This window comes from Syngnathus typhle, linkage group LG8 (assembly GCF_033458585.1).
Source record: "Syngnathus typhle isolate RoL2023-S1 ecotype Sweden linkage group LG8, RoL_Styp_1.0, whole genome shotgun sequence".
In the NCBI taxonomy this organism is placed as follows: Eukaryota; Metazoa; Chordata; class Actinopteri; order Syngnathiformes; family Syngnathidae; genus Syngnathus; species Syngnathus typhle.
Window position 1 is genome coordinate 11,253,246 of NC_083745.1, and position 14,345 is coordinate 11,267,590.

At 46.9% G+C, this 14,345-nt stretch overlaps 1 protein-coding gene and 1 long non-coding RNA gene across 4 annotated transcripts; one reads left to right on the forward strand and one right to left on the reverse strand.

The window, feature by feature from the left end:
* Positions 1–9: 9 nt before the first annotated feature.
* Positions 10–8,076, reverse strand: LOC133158585 (atlastin-2-like). The gene is made up of 14 exons (XM_061285873.1): positions 7,927–8,076; positions 5,198–5,346; positions 4,901–5,110; positions 4,534–4,668; positions 4,352–4,456; positions 4,230–4,280; positions 4,107–4,163; positions 3,904–3,996; positions 3,681–3,819; positions 3,485–3,612; positions 3,358–3,414; positions 3,198–3,269; positions 2,600–3,031; positions 10–1,850 (listed from the first exon to the last, which is right to left on the reverse strand). Exons 1-14 carry the CDS (start codon positions 7,997–7,999, stop codon positions 1,692–1,694), a joined length of 1,860 nt encoding a protein of 619 aa, XP_061141857.1. The 5' UTR covers positions 8,000–8,076; the 3' UTR covers positions 10–1,691.
* LOC133158588 (uncharacterized) lies at positions 5,237–14,337 on the forward strand. 3 transcript variants are annotated; one of them, XR_009715243.1, is made up of 3 exons: positions 5,237–5,372; positions 8,529–8,575; positions 13,945–14,337. It is a non-coding gene; the product is annotated as an uncharacterized LOC133158588 (long non-coding RNA). The 3 variants fall into 3 exon arrangements; XR_009715244.1 differs by lacking the exon at positions 5,237–5,372 and adding an exon at positions 7,416–8,156; XR_009715242.1 differs by lacking the exon at positions 5,237–5,372 and adding an exon at positions 7,416–7,669 and having other exon boundaries at positions 13,945–14,334.
* The last annotated feature ends 8 nt before the right edge of the window (positions 14,338–14,345 follow it).

Genomic DNA, 14,345 nt, shown 5'->3' on the forward strand with positions numbered 1-14,345 from the left:
GTCTTTAGGAAGGATTTAATCAAGGTAAACACTTTATTCAAAAATAAATTACCGAAAATGATTTTAAAAAGGTGGACAGGCATCACACTTTAACCTCACTCAGCCAATCACATTATCAGGCGTCATCAAACACCTGCTCATACTTCTACAGCAGCAACACCACAACAGGTAAATTGAGCCAAACACACACACAAGCTTGATTCACTATAAAACATTTTCTAACTTTATTTAAATATCTAACATGCAGGCTCAATGTGTAACAAAACTGGCGCTTGAGGTGATTGAATGAAGCTACTACTAGCTTATTGGCTCCTGAGAATCGAAGGAGAGCGACGGGTAAAGGGCAAAATTCACATTGAGTATTCTGATTTAACACTATTACAAACCAGCGTTGGTAAAAAATGAAAAAATAACCTGTGCTTTATTCCTTTAGAAAGTTGCAACTAACTAGGTTGGACTTTAACTTGATTAGCACAAACAGAAATAACGAGGTCAACATTTTATTCTGTAAATTATACTAACCTGCCAAAGCCTTGAATTTGCTTAATCTTACTCGTATGGGATTTTAATCTTTCAAATTAAGACCCTATGAAGAAAAAGAACCTTTGGGAGTTTATTAGCCTGCCTACTAAAGCTTTAAATTTGATGTTTCATATAATAAGGCGAGGAGGCTAGATAATTAACACCGACAACCGTGATAATGAGCATAATTGTTAAGTAGTAGTTTACCTAAATATTAAAGTAGATGAAGCATTATCTTAAACCTATGTTGTCATGAAAATATACAACTTTGAGAAAAGCATTTTTAGCCTAAGCGGAAGCAATTAACTCACTTGATGTTAATTGGCTTAAAATGTCAGCCAGGGAGCAAATTAAGTTTTTTTTTATAGCAAAACATGCCATGGACAAAGTACATGGAATTAAACTAAGAGGCAAATTAAAGTCCGTTTGGGTCGTACAACATGGAGAGTAGGAGCCTTTTAGCCTGAAAGCTAAACCAGCTAAAGCCTTAAATTTGCTCAATGTCACATCCACGTCAAAAATGTCAGCAATGGAACAAATTAAGTTTCTATGAATTAGTAAAACAAGTGGACAAAGAAGACTAAGCCAAGAAATATTGAAAACAATATGTACAATTTAGGGGAGCCTAGGCGAAGAGCCAACTAAAGCCTGAGTTGCTTGCTCAGTGTCATTTTTAATTGGTTTATCGTGTCAAAATGTCAGTCGGACCAAATTAAGTAATCCTATGAAAAAGCCAAAGTTAGATCGTGCACTATGTGCAACGTTGCCAAAGGCAGCAGAGTTGAAAATGCCCATCTGAGCACCATGCAGGACAGGACTACAAACCACGTAATGGGTGTTTGGCTCTGAACTGCAAACACAATGGCTGCCCCATACAGTTTCCATTGATGACAAAGCCATAAGGTTACAAACGCATCTTAACCAATGGAGGCGTCAAGTCAGCAGCTTTTCAATACTCTCATTTGCCCTCCGTTTTGTTTCCTGAAGACCTCGTTGGGAATATTTGTGCTTTCAAGGCAACGCGTTTGCATCCATTGTTGAGGATGGTGATGAAAAATTGTCTTTTGGCAAAAGGCCACTGCAAGCTTTGGTGTTGATCTACTCGTCACAGTTCTAAACACATGAGGAAGAGTGATGATGATGATGATGATAATGATGAGGGAAGTGCATCAGTGCGTCTTTAACTTGGCGTTTTGCTGCTGCTGCTGCTGCGAAGAGGACGAGCCACCGCCACTGCCGCCAGGTTCGGTCAGGCTGGCTTTGAGCGAGTTGACCACCGTCTGCCGCACGCTGTCTTCCATGTAATGTTCACTGAGCGGCTTGAGAACCTGCAACGGGCAAAGCACACAGTGAGCAACGCTTAGGGAGGGACAGATAGTGTCAGAATGTCCACAAACATTGCAGTCAAAGGAAAGGAAAGTTAAATTAAGTATAAAATTAGAGGGAGGGGGTCCTTGAGCATGCACGGCATCAAAACATCTCCAAAGTAAAAAAAAAAAAAACTGAATCCAACTGATAGCGTATCCGAACCACAAGACACTGAAAGAAGAAGAGCAATAGCAACCGTGAGATCCTGTTGTGGGCGTGGCCACAGACTCCAACGTGAACAAACGGCTAAAAGTGTGGACGCGACAACGTGCGGCCTTAGTGGCTCTTCCTTTGCCGGTAGTTGTTATTGGGGGGCGAGAGCCCCACCGCCCGGCCCTTTGTTGACGCTCCCAATGCCAGGAGAGCGGCGGGCCACGCTGCCGGCCACGCCACGCCCCTCGTCACGCGCTTGCAAAGTTTGGAAAACACCTGAGGAGCACAGCGGGGAGGGAGAGGAGCAGTTACCCACCAGAACCGGAAGAAAGATCCAAAAGGATCATCCGGAATGAAAGAGGAAAAAAAATGGAGGGAACCGGTGGGAGGAAGTGGAAGGAAAAGAGGAAAAAAAGACAGGAAGCGAAGGCCAGATATGAAGAAACGCCCTAAAATAAGAGTTGCTGTACGTAAGCAACATTTTCCTTCAAATGCTTGATGGGATAGAAAGGAAAACCACAAACAAGGCCCAAGTCATGCGTGCAACCAAACTGACCTGTTCCCACAGCGTCTCTGCCACCAGGTCGATGATGGTTCCCACCTCGCGGAACTCGCCAGAGTACTTGACGTACGCCCACGCGCAGAGCGACAAGAGCGCCAGGCCCATCAGAAGATTGGCCAGCGCCGCCAGCGTACTCAGACCCACAAAGGCCGTTACGCCCGACACCACGTAGGCGACAAACATGACGGCGAAGAGCGTGGCGGGCGTGCGCGCCGCGTAGAAGATGTTCTTGCCGTCGTTGTGCTTGCAGAAGTTTCCGAAGGTCTCGTCCAGCTCGCCCTCCAGCTGGCTCTGGTAGCGCTGGCAGAAATCGGCGCCGCCCATTTTCTTCACCGAGCGGAAGTAGCGCACAGAGTGCTCGCGGAACTCATCGTGGGAGCGCTCCAGGTCGGCGGGGGCGACGTACGGCTTATCGCCGCCGCACACCTGAAATTCCACAGCAACTAGGTGAGTCCGGACATTTGCTACCAGGACTAGAGCAATTAATCAAATTACGAAGGCATTTTCTAATCGCAAGGGCATGCCAGCATGATAAGGGCTACCAATCAAGCACGTCATGTTTTCATTCCTCCGGTCTGACAAACATTCTGACCTGCTCCATGTTCTTGCTGTACATGTCTTTGGCTCCAGCTACGGCAGTCAGGTTGTTGGCTTCCGCCGTTGCCTGGGAAACAGTAAACAAACAAACATTGTGATTGCAGATCTTTATGGGGCAGCACAACAGGTTGGGAAAAAAAAAATGCACGGCAAACCTGTAACATGGACTTTGGATGAGGCAGCTCTTCACCTTGATAGATCTTGATGTACGCCTAAAGGATGTCCCAGTTCACATTAGCGAGAGAAGGCAAAAAGCCGCATGTTGTTTAGCCCGATCTCTACCTTGAAGTACTCCACAAGATCTCGACATGTGACTTTGTTGCCGCCGATCTCCTTCACCACCAGTTGTTCGGGTGCCAGGAGCAGCGGCACCAGCTGCGACAGCTGCCGCTTAAAGTCCCCGTCGATGTCTGGAACGCAGAAAAGGCTGATGCAGTCCATCCGGCGCACGACGTGACGCGCGGTTCACCGACTGTACCTCTCAGTCGGCCATCAAAGTGGAGATTGGTGGACACCTTGAGGCCCGGGTGAGGCAGCAGGAAGCAGCCGATGTTGGAGAAGCACGAGCGGATGTGCTTGCGGACGTTCTGCAGCTCCTCGTGCTGGTTCTGTTTCACCTGTGGGAGCACACGCCAGTCACGTTGGAACGCCCACTCCCCCGGAGGCTCTTCTTCAAACATCGGATAGCAGGCCAGTCTCACCTGCAGGCGCTTCATCAAGAAAGCGTTGCCTCCCTCCAGGCCGTAGTCATACTCGTAGGGGAAACTCCAATCCCGAATGAGGAACATGAGGGACTAATGAACACAGATGACGACGTTTCAACAAGACACCGCGAGTCGGCTCGGAAAACAATAGCTTGGTGGTGTCAAATGTGGAGACTCTGGAATGCGTGTGTAGCGAGCACCTGAAAAGGTTTTAAGTAGACCTCTTCCAAGGCCAGGCGGCCGTACTCCGTGAAGAGCTGCAGAAGGGGAGAAAATACAAATGAAAGTAAAGTTTGGGACGAACTAAAGATGACACCACCAACCTGAAGATGCTGCAGGTCATCTTCCTGAATGTTTTGCGAGAGATTGTACACCTGAGAAGACATGCAACACGTGATTTGCAGGTTCTTTATTTCCATTTTTTTTTTTTTAGGACAAGCCAAACCTGGACGGAGCTGGTCATCGTGCTGAGGGCAAACACTGTGGCACAGTCCTTAATGGTAGACTGGCTGTCGAAGGCTCCCTGCGTGTCCACCAGGAGGACGGCCACCTGAAACAGCGACAGCGTGACCATGCTGCCGCCGCCTCCTCTCATCAATGATCCTTCCTTTCCTCGCACGGGACTACCTTGCTGCCGTCCGGCTTGTCCACCACAAAGACTTCATTCCAGACTTGAATTCCGGTGGTCTCCCTCTCGCAGCCTCCTCTCCACGTGAAACCGGTCAGCGGGTCATCGTCACCGCCGATCCACTGCTTTTTTTGCTGTGAGGAGAACCGCAAAACTATAAATGATACATTCTTGGCATGATTGGAGAAATTCATATTTTCAAATGTCGTCCTACGACTGGAAAAACTTGTTGTGCTTGAGGACACATTCCAAATCTTTTGTCATACTCCGTGTGAAAGACAACATGGCCGCTTGCCATGCTTGCAACGTCTCACTTTCTCTTATTCTGTCAACAGACATCACCCAAGCGACATTCAGCCGTCTCACCTGATTGTACATGTAGCGCAGCATGAAGTCCAGCAGGAAGGACTTGCCCTTGCGGAAGGCGCCAGCAACCGACACCACCACCACATTGAGGTCCCGCACGTGCTCCTGCAGCAGGATCTTCTCCAGCGCGGCGGAGTCCAGCTCAAAGCTGTGCTCGTCCTTGTTGGCCAGCAGGATCTGCACCGGCCGGGCCTTCTCCTCTTCCTCTTCCTGACCAGACCGGGTGCCAATCGGGAAATCTTGAACAGTGAGGTCGAGACGACAAGAGTCCATCCGATACGCACGCCCATGCCTAACCTGTAATTCCTGAACGCCTTCATCAGGTGAAGGAGTCCAGTCGGAGTTCATCTTTTCCAGGAGCAAGTCATCATCCAGGTCCTCGGGTCTGGCTAGAGCACTCCTCTGACTGCGTCGAATCACGGTGACATCTTGGACACCGCTCGAGCCTTCCTCCCACAAAAAGAAATGTCAGGTTAGCGCGCCCCGATTTGGACTGCACAGCATGCAGGCGGAACTTTCACTTTCACTGCATTTTAATCTTCGGCGGGGATCTAGGCCACATTCAAAAATAGCCATGCACTGAGAATCACACAGGACACGAGACCATAAAATCCAAGGACGGTGTCAGGCCTGAGCAACTTAAATGATGGAGGGGAGCATGATTGATCATCAGCACTGCTCGGGGGCCACATAGGACCTTCGTAGTTAAAATGAAATACACAAAATATAGGTAGAAAATCTGTGTATCAAGTGAGCCGCTAGTTGCCCATCCCTGATCCAAAGCGTCTCCCTGACGGATGGGACCGCTGGAGTGCCGCAGTCAAACAATCCAGATGATTTTCCATTCAAATGCAGCACTCATGCAAATTAGGTTGGAGCGGCCCATCCACTCACCGCAGCCACTGGCAGTTCCGCTCATCCCGACTTTGTAAATAATTGAAATGCTTCGGTCCTCGCGCGTAATGCCTCCATCTCCCCGCTTGTAATTGTTCATAATTGAAGAGTCGCCCGAGCCCGTGTTTCGCTCCGCCGCGTCCCGATAACGTCGGCTTGTGTGCGCCCATCTTGGGAGGGCAACCTAAAATTAGCCACCTTACTTCTTATCGTTTGCCGAGCAGATGCTAACCGGCCCGCTTTTCCGAGCGGGCGCACACTAAAAAAGGTCAACACATCTCGACGAGGACAAATTTGTCCGTCATGCATGGCTTTCTTTAACCATAGCGGGCGAGAAGCGAGCACCGACCGCCGTGAGCCTCTTAATCCCCACACTGGCTCCTTGCTTCCAAAAATGGCCATTTGCTCACTTGAAAGAAAACAGTGATGAGGTCAAAGCCAAGGTGCTGCTTAGGACACTTTGGGGGGGGGGGGCAAAAGTTGCGTGCATAAAGCGCTTTTCTCTTGCAACACTGAAAAACTCTCCCAAGGCTTCCCGACAACTTCATTTCTGATGTTAATGGTTTTAAAAACAACCAAGTCAACAACACTAAAGCTCCTTTTCCTGCTTGTAAAAGAATCTCCCCAGGTGATCATGTCACTGTATTGTTTGTGATCCAACCCAAATCCCAACATTTGGCCTTTGATGGGCTTGCGTACAGAGCAAACTGTCACATTTGTTACGACAGGATCTCACTGAAAGTGCTTTTGGCTTCTGTAAAACCAAGTGGACTGACAAAAACTGGCAGTCTGACACAGAACCCAAGAGAGTTTTATTTAGCTAGTTTGTCCTTCCTATCCTGAGCAGGACTCATGCTGGCGGATACGCTCAGACGAATGGTTGTGAAACAGAGGCGCCTGTGTGCACAGCTAAATACCAATGTTCCAGATATTTAATCCCACTTTGCACTAAAACTTATTGAAGCAAATAGCTTGTTACTACCTTTTGCATGTCAACTCCTTGGCGTTTAGCGCAAACCTTCCCGTTTACATTCCGATGTCCACCCAAGAAGAGATAACAGCAACGTCACGTGGTTTATCGACCGTGACCCCTCGGGTCGCTTAGCTTTGAAAACCAGCTGAACCGTCATTAAGTGTACAAGCGTCTCAAATGATTAAGGCCAGAGAAAGCAAGCGGAATGTGAAAGTATTCGACCCTTATAAGAAACCAAACTAATTCAGCCTTTTCAGGATGAATAAACCAATAACTCTGAACCAAAACATCAACCTGCCTCGGGGCCTCTCCGGACGTGAGCAGGGCAAATGTGCAACTGTTGAGAGATGGAGAGGACAAAGTGCACAATAAGAGCAGTTAGCTTGGATTAAAGTGCACATCTACAACATGCATAATTAGATATTTACAGACTGTATATTTGTCAGCCAACTAACACTTAAACAATTTCAGTACAGTGTGTGTGGTGGGAGTTCTCTAATAAAGAACGATCCACTTCGGCTCAGGACAGAATAACCATTGTTGGTCGGTTCACTTCACAACAGTGAGCACTAAGCAAGCAGCAAAACATTATTAGCCTCGTTACACGGATGCTCAGCAAGCGTACTAATAATAGGCCGTGTAAAAATATCAGGGTTATTAGTGGAACGACCGGGATTTGCCGTGTGCGTGTGTGTGTTTGTTTTCATCACAAAAATCAATAGCTACATACATCAAGATTATACATCACTGAACATCGCTCGCGGAACCCGGCGATGTGTGCCCGTGGACCAAGCCGGTCGACTGGCTGGTCCAGGTGAAAGTGGCAGAAGAGAGGGACAGGTGTCCCGCGCAAGACGCTAGGGTGTCCGGCTCCGACTCGTATTACAGTGCTTTCACTTGAGGTCAGCTTTGGTTCTAAGGTGGCAATATCGATCGCTGTGATGGTTGCTCCCTTTCTGCTTGAACGAGCACTGTGATTGTGTCGTCGCGAAACGAACCCAAACGCGGGACGCCGCGCGGCGTCCTAGGCTAACAGGCGAGCGGGCTAAGCCAAGACAAATGGCAGGAACGGATTGGACGCCGATCGCGTTTCCAACCACTCGTTTGTGTTCAGGTCCAGCCTGCACGCGGTAATCGTGGAAAAGCAGAGGCCGCTTACCTTGCTCAGCTCGTGTGCTTTTACAGTTTGGCTCAAAGTGAGCTCTGCTCCTCAGCCCGCGCACCTCCGCCATCTTGGGTCTGAGCTAACTGCCCCGCTGACGTCACAACCGAGTGGGGGCCGACGCTTACTTCCATGCTTAAATGTTGGCGCACCACTCTTCACCGGAGGTTTTCGCCCTCAAAGTTCTCCCCAGCCCCCGAGAGCGTTCATTTTAATAGCTGAGAAAGGTGATCGACGTCAAGTATGAGATATTTGTCGTGCTTTAATGCGAGGCGCTCACGTGAACACGTGTCTATTGTCTTTATCAAGAACCGGGGGTCATTAGCACATCCCTCACAGTTCTGAGTTTTAAGTCGAAACTCTGTGGCTACTACATTTATGTGGGTGCTTCACCTTCATTCATTATTGGAGCCCAGATTTTGGTGTGACCCCCCTGTCTTAAAATTCTAACGTCACCTGTCAGCTGGGCTTGGCTTCCGTTATCAAAATGATTATTGCGCTCCATTGAATGGATGGAATGATAAGATTATGTCATGTTGCGATGACATTTTTTTAGATAGTAACACCTGAATTATAGTTACATATAATGTGTATTGCAGGGGCTTCGACACAGGCGGACCACCTTGAAAACGTGAACCTTTAGCAGGTAAGCCACTCATCATCACCTAATTGTTCCAGCTTTTGTGAGTGTTTTGGTTAATGCATATGTGTGTGTGTTTTATATAGTGGTTGGCCACCCTAAACTCATCCTTCTCTCATTGTTTGTACAGTTAAAACTTTTATGGTGGTGACACTAACATGCAAATAAGAGCCATGCTCGCGGTGAAGATAAGACCTATCTTCTGTTTGAACACACATTGAGCTTTTATGGCATTTCACCTGCATTCAGGAAGGCTAAATGCTAAAGCAAAGCGAGCCATAAAACCTGCTCTTCATCTCATTTGATAAAGTCACTTGGAGTGTTTGCTCAGCTGTTTGCCGACACGAGGGAAAGACAATCTGCTCGGAGCAGAAATAGGAAGGCGGCGTATCTTGGAGGTCTCCTAATCCTTTGACAAGTTCCTCTCGGCTGCAGAGGGCCAACCTTCGCGACAGGGAGAAATCGGACTCTCTGTCTCTAATGGGTCATATGTCAAAGCAGGTCCTTTTGTTTGAAAGTTCCGCTCCTGTGCGGCGCTTGAGTGAGAGTACATCGTTTAGTCAAGTTAACGGAACATTCTCATAGACACACGACATTGTGGAGCCACCGCAAAAGTCTAAATCAAAGACGCAAACAATATTGTGGAGCGAGCGCCGACACATCTGTCTTCTGACATTTACATGCGCACAACATTGCGGCGACCCAATCACGTGTCACAGTCACGTGAATCTGTCATCACTCCTAATAGTGTTTGTGTTTTTGTTTATGTTCTGCACACCGCACTGTAGACTTTGCTTTGACATGATTGCTCCACATTAATGTGTCAGTTCATGATTGAGACTTCAACTCTGACGTCTGATTGGGCCTTTATGACTCTTTCCCGTCGCCACTCCACAATGTTATGTGTGTGTGTGCGTTATGTCAATTTTGGCATCGCCTCTCAAACTCCACTTTCACCTGACATACATAGACACAAATCAACATGATGTATTGACACAGCAAAGAGGAGCAAGACAAGGAAAAGTGGTGGACAAACACTGATAAAGAGGTTGAAAGCCACACGTCCTGAAATAACCCGAGGCTCACACGACTCTCTTTTGAGACTTGGCTGCCATGGTGCGACAGGTCGCACCATGACCGGGACATCCCCCGCATAGCTGCCCCCATCCAGGGATTATAATTGACATTTAGAAACCCATCTGCAGGTTTACATTGAAAGATGAACATGGCAGCATTTTGCGCTACTCCCCGAGTAGACTTCAACGCTATTTCAGTCAGTTTATAACAATCAGAGGGTTAATTTAGTGTTTTTTGATGGGGGCAGGGGGCTTTTGTAACTTTTCATACAGCGGAAGTTGGGTAAAGAATTTGCAGAGGAATTCCCAAAGCAGTGTTTTTTGTATTAGCCAATTTCGACAAAAAATAAATAAAACAGAAAACCCGCAGCTTCACTTTAGTTTGCGTTCTAGTTGTGGTTGGTGGGCTCCTCCTAGCGGCTCAAGACATAAATGCATTTAATCAGTACGTGACAAGTAATATTTCAATGCTACCACATGGTGGCAGCACAGACTAGAATTTAAACCTTTTTTTAACCTATGACCTGGCCATTTCTTTTAGAAATCAAAGTTGACCTTTGAGCACAAGAATTTGCTCACTCCTGCTTCATAACTATAAAAAAAACATAATGCGTCTGCTACTTTTAAAGGATCTGATGGCACTCAAATCAAAATAAATGACAGAAGTGATGCTCTCAAAGCATTAAAATAAAGTATTTCAATGAATTACAATTATTTGTTGAGCTCCTAAAAAAAATACAAATAGTCCGAGCAGCGCTTGTCTTCTGTTAGTAAGCCATGCAGGCTCCGAGCCCCTGGCAAGATTCCCCGTGCCTCCGGGCGCTCCCGGGCAGCCAGAAAAGCACGGCAGCGGGGGATCTCATCACTCTCTCCACACTTCTGCTGTCAGCACTTTTTGTTTGCAGTAACATAGCCGAGTGGCAAGGCGTGCACTCCCAGGTAACTGGACTGCATGCGGCGATGCTGGCACACCAGAAGAACCATGTCGAACCAAACGAGCAATACTCCACTAGATGGTTACCTAGATCGGTATGTGGGTGGTTAGCTATGTTTTGTTGGTCCTCATTTAGGCCTCATGTATTGATGTTTTCAATCGTAGTTTTTTTTTAGGTTTTCAGTTCCATTTGTGACCTTGTCATTATTTTACCCAAGTATTGATTCATTGGCGAATCATGTATGAAAAACTTCGTAACTAACTATTCAATTCATATTTTGTGCAGCTCCTACTATTATCAGTTGTTTTGCTTAATGAGAATAAAATATTTGAGTGACTGATCTAAGAAGTATGAGAAAATATGCATTTATCAGGTGCTTCCAAGTTTTGTTTGATTTTCTTGGTTTCGCAGCACACAGCTGCTCAAGTAACTCACTAAGCGAGAGTTGCGTTTTGTCATCGGCATCCTGCTGAGATTTTTAAATCTTGTTTTTCTTCTTTTTGCTCTGTAATTAGCTAGACTTTTTAATTCCGCCACAAGATTGAAATCACTTTTCACTTTCCCGCTTCTTTCCAAACATGCAAAATGGTCTCCCCCCTACTCACTCCCATCTTTTGTTTTCCGAACACTTTCACACCTCGTGTGACGCGCTATTGTCCGTAAACAGGCGGCCCTTAACCAGGCTGCAACCCTCTGTTTCTGCTTTGGCCACCGTTTAGTGCCGTTGCCATGGCGATCGCCGTCCATCAATTTAGGGTGGATAGCTTGTGAATGACTGGCGAAAACGAAGGGGCGTGTTTGTGTGCAAGTTGAGGTCAAAGTTGAAAAATCACTCAAGCTCCAGAAGAGCTGACAGCACCTTTCCAGAAAGTCCTTCAACTGGATAAGTTGGGACTCTTGCGTATTACATTTTATGCAATGAAGAGTTGTATTTGTCACATTAGTGTTAAAGCAAAGACATATAACTGACTGCAAACATTTCGAGTCAAACATTTAACGCATTTAATGAAAATAATAAATGTTGCATTGTTATTTAATGTTAAATGCATATTCCCCATTATCTTATTTCTAATGTTTTATTTCGTGAGGAAGCACTGTTAGCCAGCCATTCATTTTCTTCATAAACTCTCATCTGGTGTGACAACATGCACTAAAATGGTCATTGTGTATATTCAAAAGTTTCTGTGCCGTTTTTCTCTCCGTACCGTATGTGTGCTCATATTCTACCACACCATCTTGCAACGTGAGCGTGACCGGTGTCTCTCTTGGCTTCCCTTTTTTGTGGGCCATCAAAGGGGCCTGAGCAAAGAGACATGAGCCTTAATTGTTGTGCTTTATCAAGGGGATAAAGGCGGGACGGGCATCAATTGAGCGCGCCTTTATTGTGTGACAGACTGACGGCGAGGTAATTGGCAGGGGCCGGGGGGGGAGGGGGGTGTTGAGGATGATGGCGGGCGGGAGACGACCCAAAGCCAGCGAAATCGGAACATGAATTTCGTGCAGTTGCCACCTTTATGTTATGTCATCGCAAATTTGACTCTGAGCTGTGATTTCTCCCCAATGACTCCATGTTTGAGACCTACACTGCAATGTTTGAGTAAAACAAAGACTGTGACGTGTAATTACAACAACATTTGTTGTTTGGCTGTCTAATAGCCATTTTTATTTTCTTGATTTGAACTCCACATTCACTTGACATAAACTGTAACATACCGGTACTATTGTTTATTATTATTCCAAAAATGGACAACATAAGCGGCCCCTCCCATCTGCAGTCGAGTAAATAGAGGGGTACAATTTGCGGAAATATGGTGGCTAACTTTCCTTTAGTGTCCGCAAATACGCCTATTAGCATTTTAAGAGTTCCGCAGCATTTAAATGTTTGCCGAGTTGGATATTCGCAACGCGGCGCAGCTTGCTAATGTCGCCGGCTAATATTGGCCGGCGTCCATTACCTCTGAACCGATGGCTCGGCGTCTGATTATGTGGCGGCCATGTGACGGCCGTTAGAGAATCATTTCCAATCTGTGCTCGAGACAGCACTTTTAATTAGCGCCTTTAGCTTTGATCAAGACTGTGAGCGCGAGGGGGGGGAGATCGACTTTGCACCATCCTGACTGGAGAGGCGTTTGGTGGCAAGTCTACTGACTTCGCTCTATAATTGTTGAAATATTTGGGTAAAAAAAAAAAAAGGAGGACTAACTGCGCTGGCTGACATGAATATATGAGCGTTTTTATGCCTGCAGTCAAAAGGCAGAGTTAAGTGGGCCTTGTTGCGTGCCAGTGAGCAGGGTGGAAGAGAGTGGCGCTGGGAGGGGGGCAGATGAAGGCGAGCCCCACGCCCCCTCGCCGGAGCACCATGCCTAATCAGCCCTTTCTCGCCAGGGTCAAGACTTTCTGTCTGGGTCCGCGGCGCTGCCTGCCACCGAGGGCCGGCCCATTCAGTCGCACAATGTCCCTGTCAGTCCCGACAACACTTCCTGACTCCGCTGGCTCCAGCCCTCGCAGGGATACACAATATTTCACAGCTCCCGACAATGGGCTGTCTGCCCGCACCCACCATATGGTTACTATGGGCCCGCAATATTGACACACATCACTAATTATTCAAAGAGACCGCAGCGCCGAGTCGGGGAGTTTCCCTCCCCTGCCGCTCGGATATGCGGACGCTAGTGTGGGATTACGCTCACATTTACATTTCGGAAAAAAAGACATATTGAAGGTTCTGTGTGCAACTAATTGTATGTATTATTACCCTTTGTCCTGATATGTACAGAATGTTGCAGGCAGTTATTAATATTTAATTCTACCTTGTGCTGCAGTCACATCAATGTTCTTTTTCAACATGAAAGAGCGCAAAATGCACGTTGGTTAATTGGCCGCTGTTTGCTTTGCTGTGGAATTGTGCCGTGATTGTCTAATTGCGCTGCAGCTACTATGTGTGATTACATTTTTCTGAATACTATCGAGACAAACTTGCCGCTGCATTCGAGAACATTTTTCCATCTCAGCCTTGGCAGGAGGGAGAGGCGGAATGGCTTAATCATAGTTGAATCTGTTTTTTGAAATCACGCTAAATGGCGTTGTTCCACATTTCCTTACGGCCATTTAACTGCTGTGGCAAACTTTTGCAAATTAGCCGCCACCTCTAATCTACCTTCTGCTGCTTTTGAGAACACTGGAGAATTGGAAACATCTCAGTTTGAGTCAGACTTGAAAGCCTCGCAGTGGTATGTTGAGAACCGAAACTCGACGTGACTTCCTGACTGCAATATTTGCAATGGTCTGCTAGCGAACCCTGAATTTGTCTTAGTTTTGCTTGTCTTCTTTTTTTTTGAACTGCCATTTCCGTATTTTCTCACAGCAGGCCCAGCCTGTCCCCGAACGGGAGCGGTGGGAACGTTCCCCTGTGCAGCCGGCCATGACAGGCCCATGTCGGGCCGGGCCTCGGCTCCTCCACTCCGTGGAGTGGGTGATTGACAGGTCTCACCGGGGGAGGTGGGACTCCATATCTGTCATTCAGAACGGCCAAGACGCCACCTGAAGGAATCGCTTATGGGATCTCGGCATCAAACGAGCCAACGGAAGAGGCAAGTTTTTGTTGACAGAAAAAGCCCTTTGTTGGAATTACGTAACGTGAAACTTAAAAGAACCGAGGCAACATGAACACAACATTGTGGGGTGAATGATCTAATTTCTTGAATTGAAAACCTACATGAAATTGATCACATTATAACGTGACTGAGATTTTTTATTTCCGGTGGA

Excerpts from the sequence above, each read along its gene's own strand:
- LOC133158585 (XM_061285873.1), bottom strand. The coding sequence starts at position 7,999 with ATGGCGGAGGTGCGCGGGCTGAGGAGCAGAGCTCACTTTGAGCCAAAC. Across the intron at positions 4,281-4,351 it reads CGATGACCAGCTCCGTCCAG|GTGTACAATCTCTCGCAAAA; the intron begins GTTTGGCTTGTC and ends ATGTCTTCTCAG. Across the intron at positions 3,820-3,903 it reads TCTTGATGAAGCGCCTGCAG|GTGAAACAGAACCAGCACGA; the intron begins GTGAGACTGGCC and ends GTGCTCCCACAG.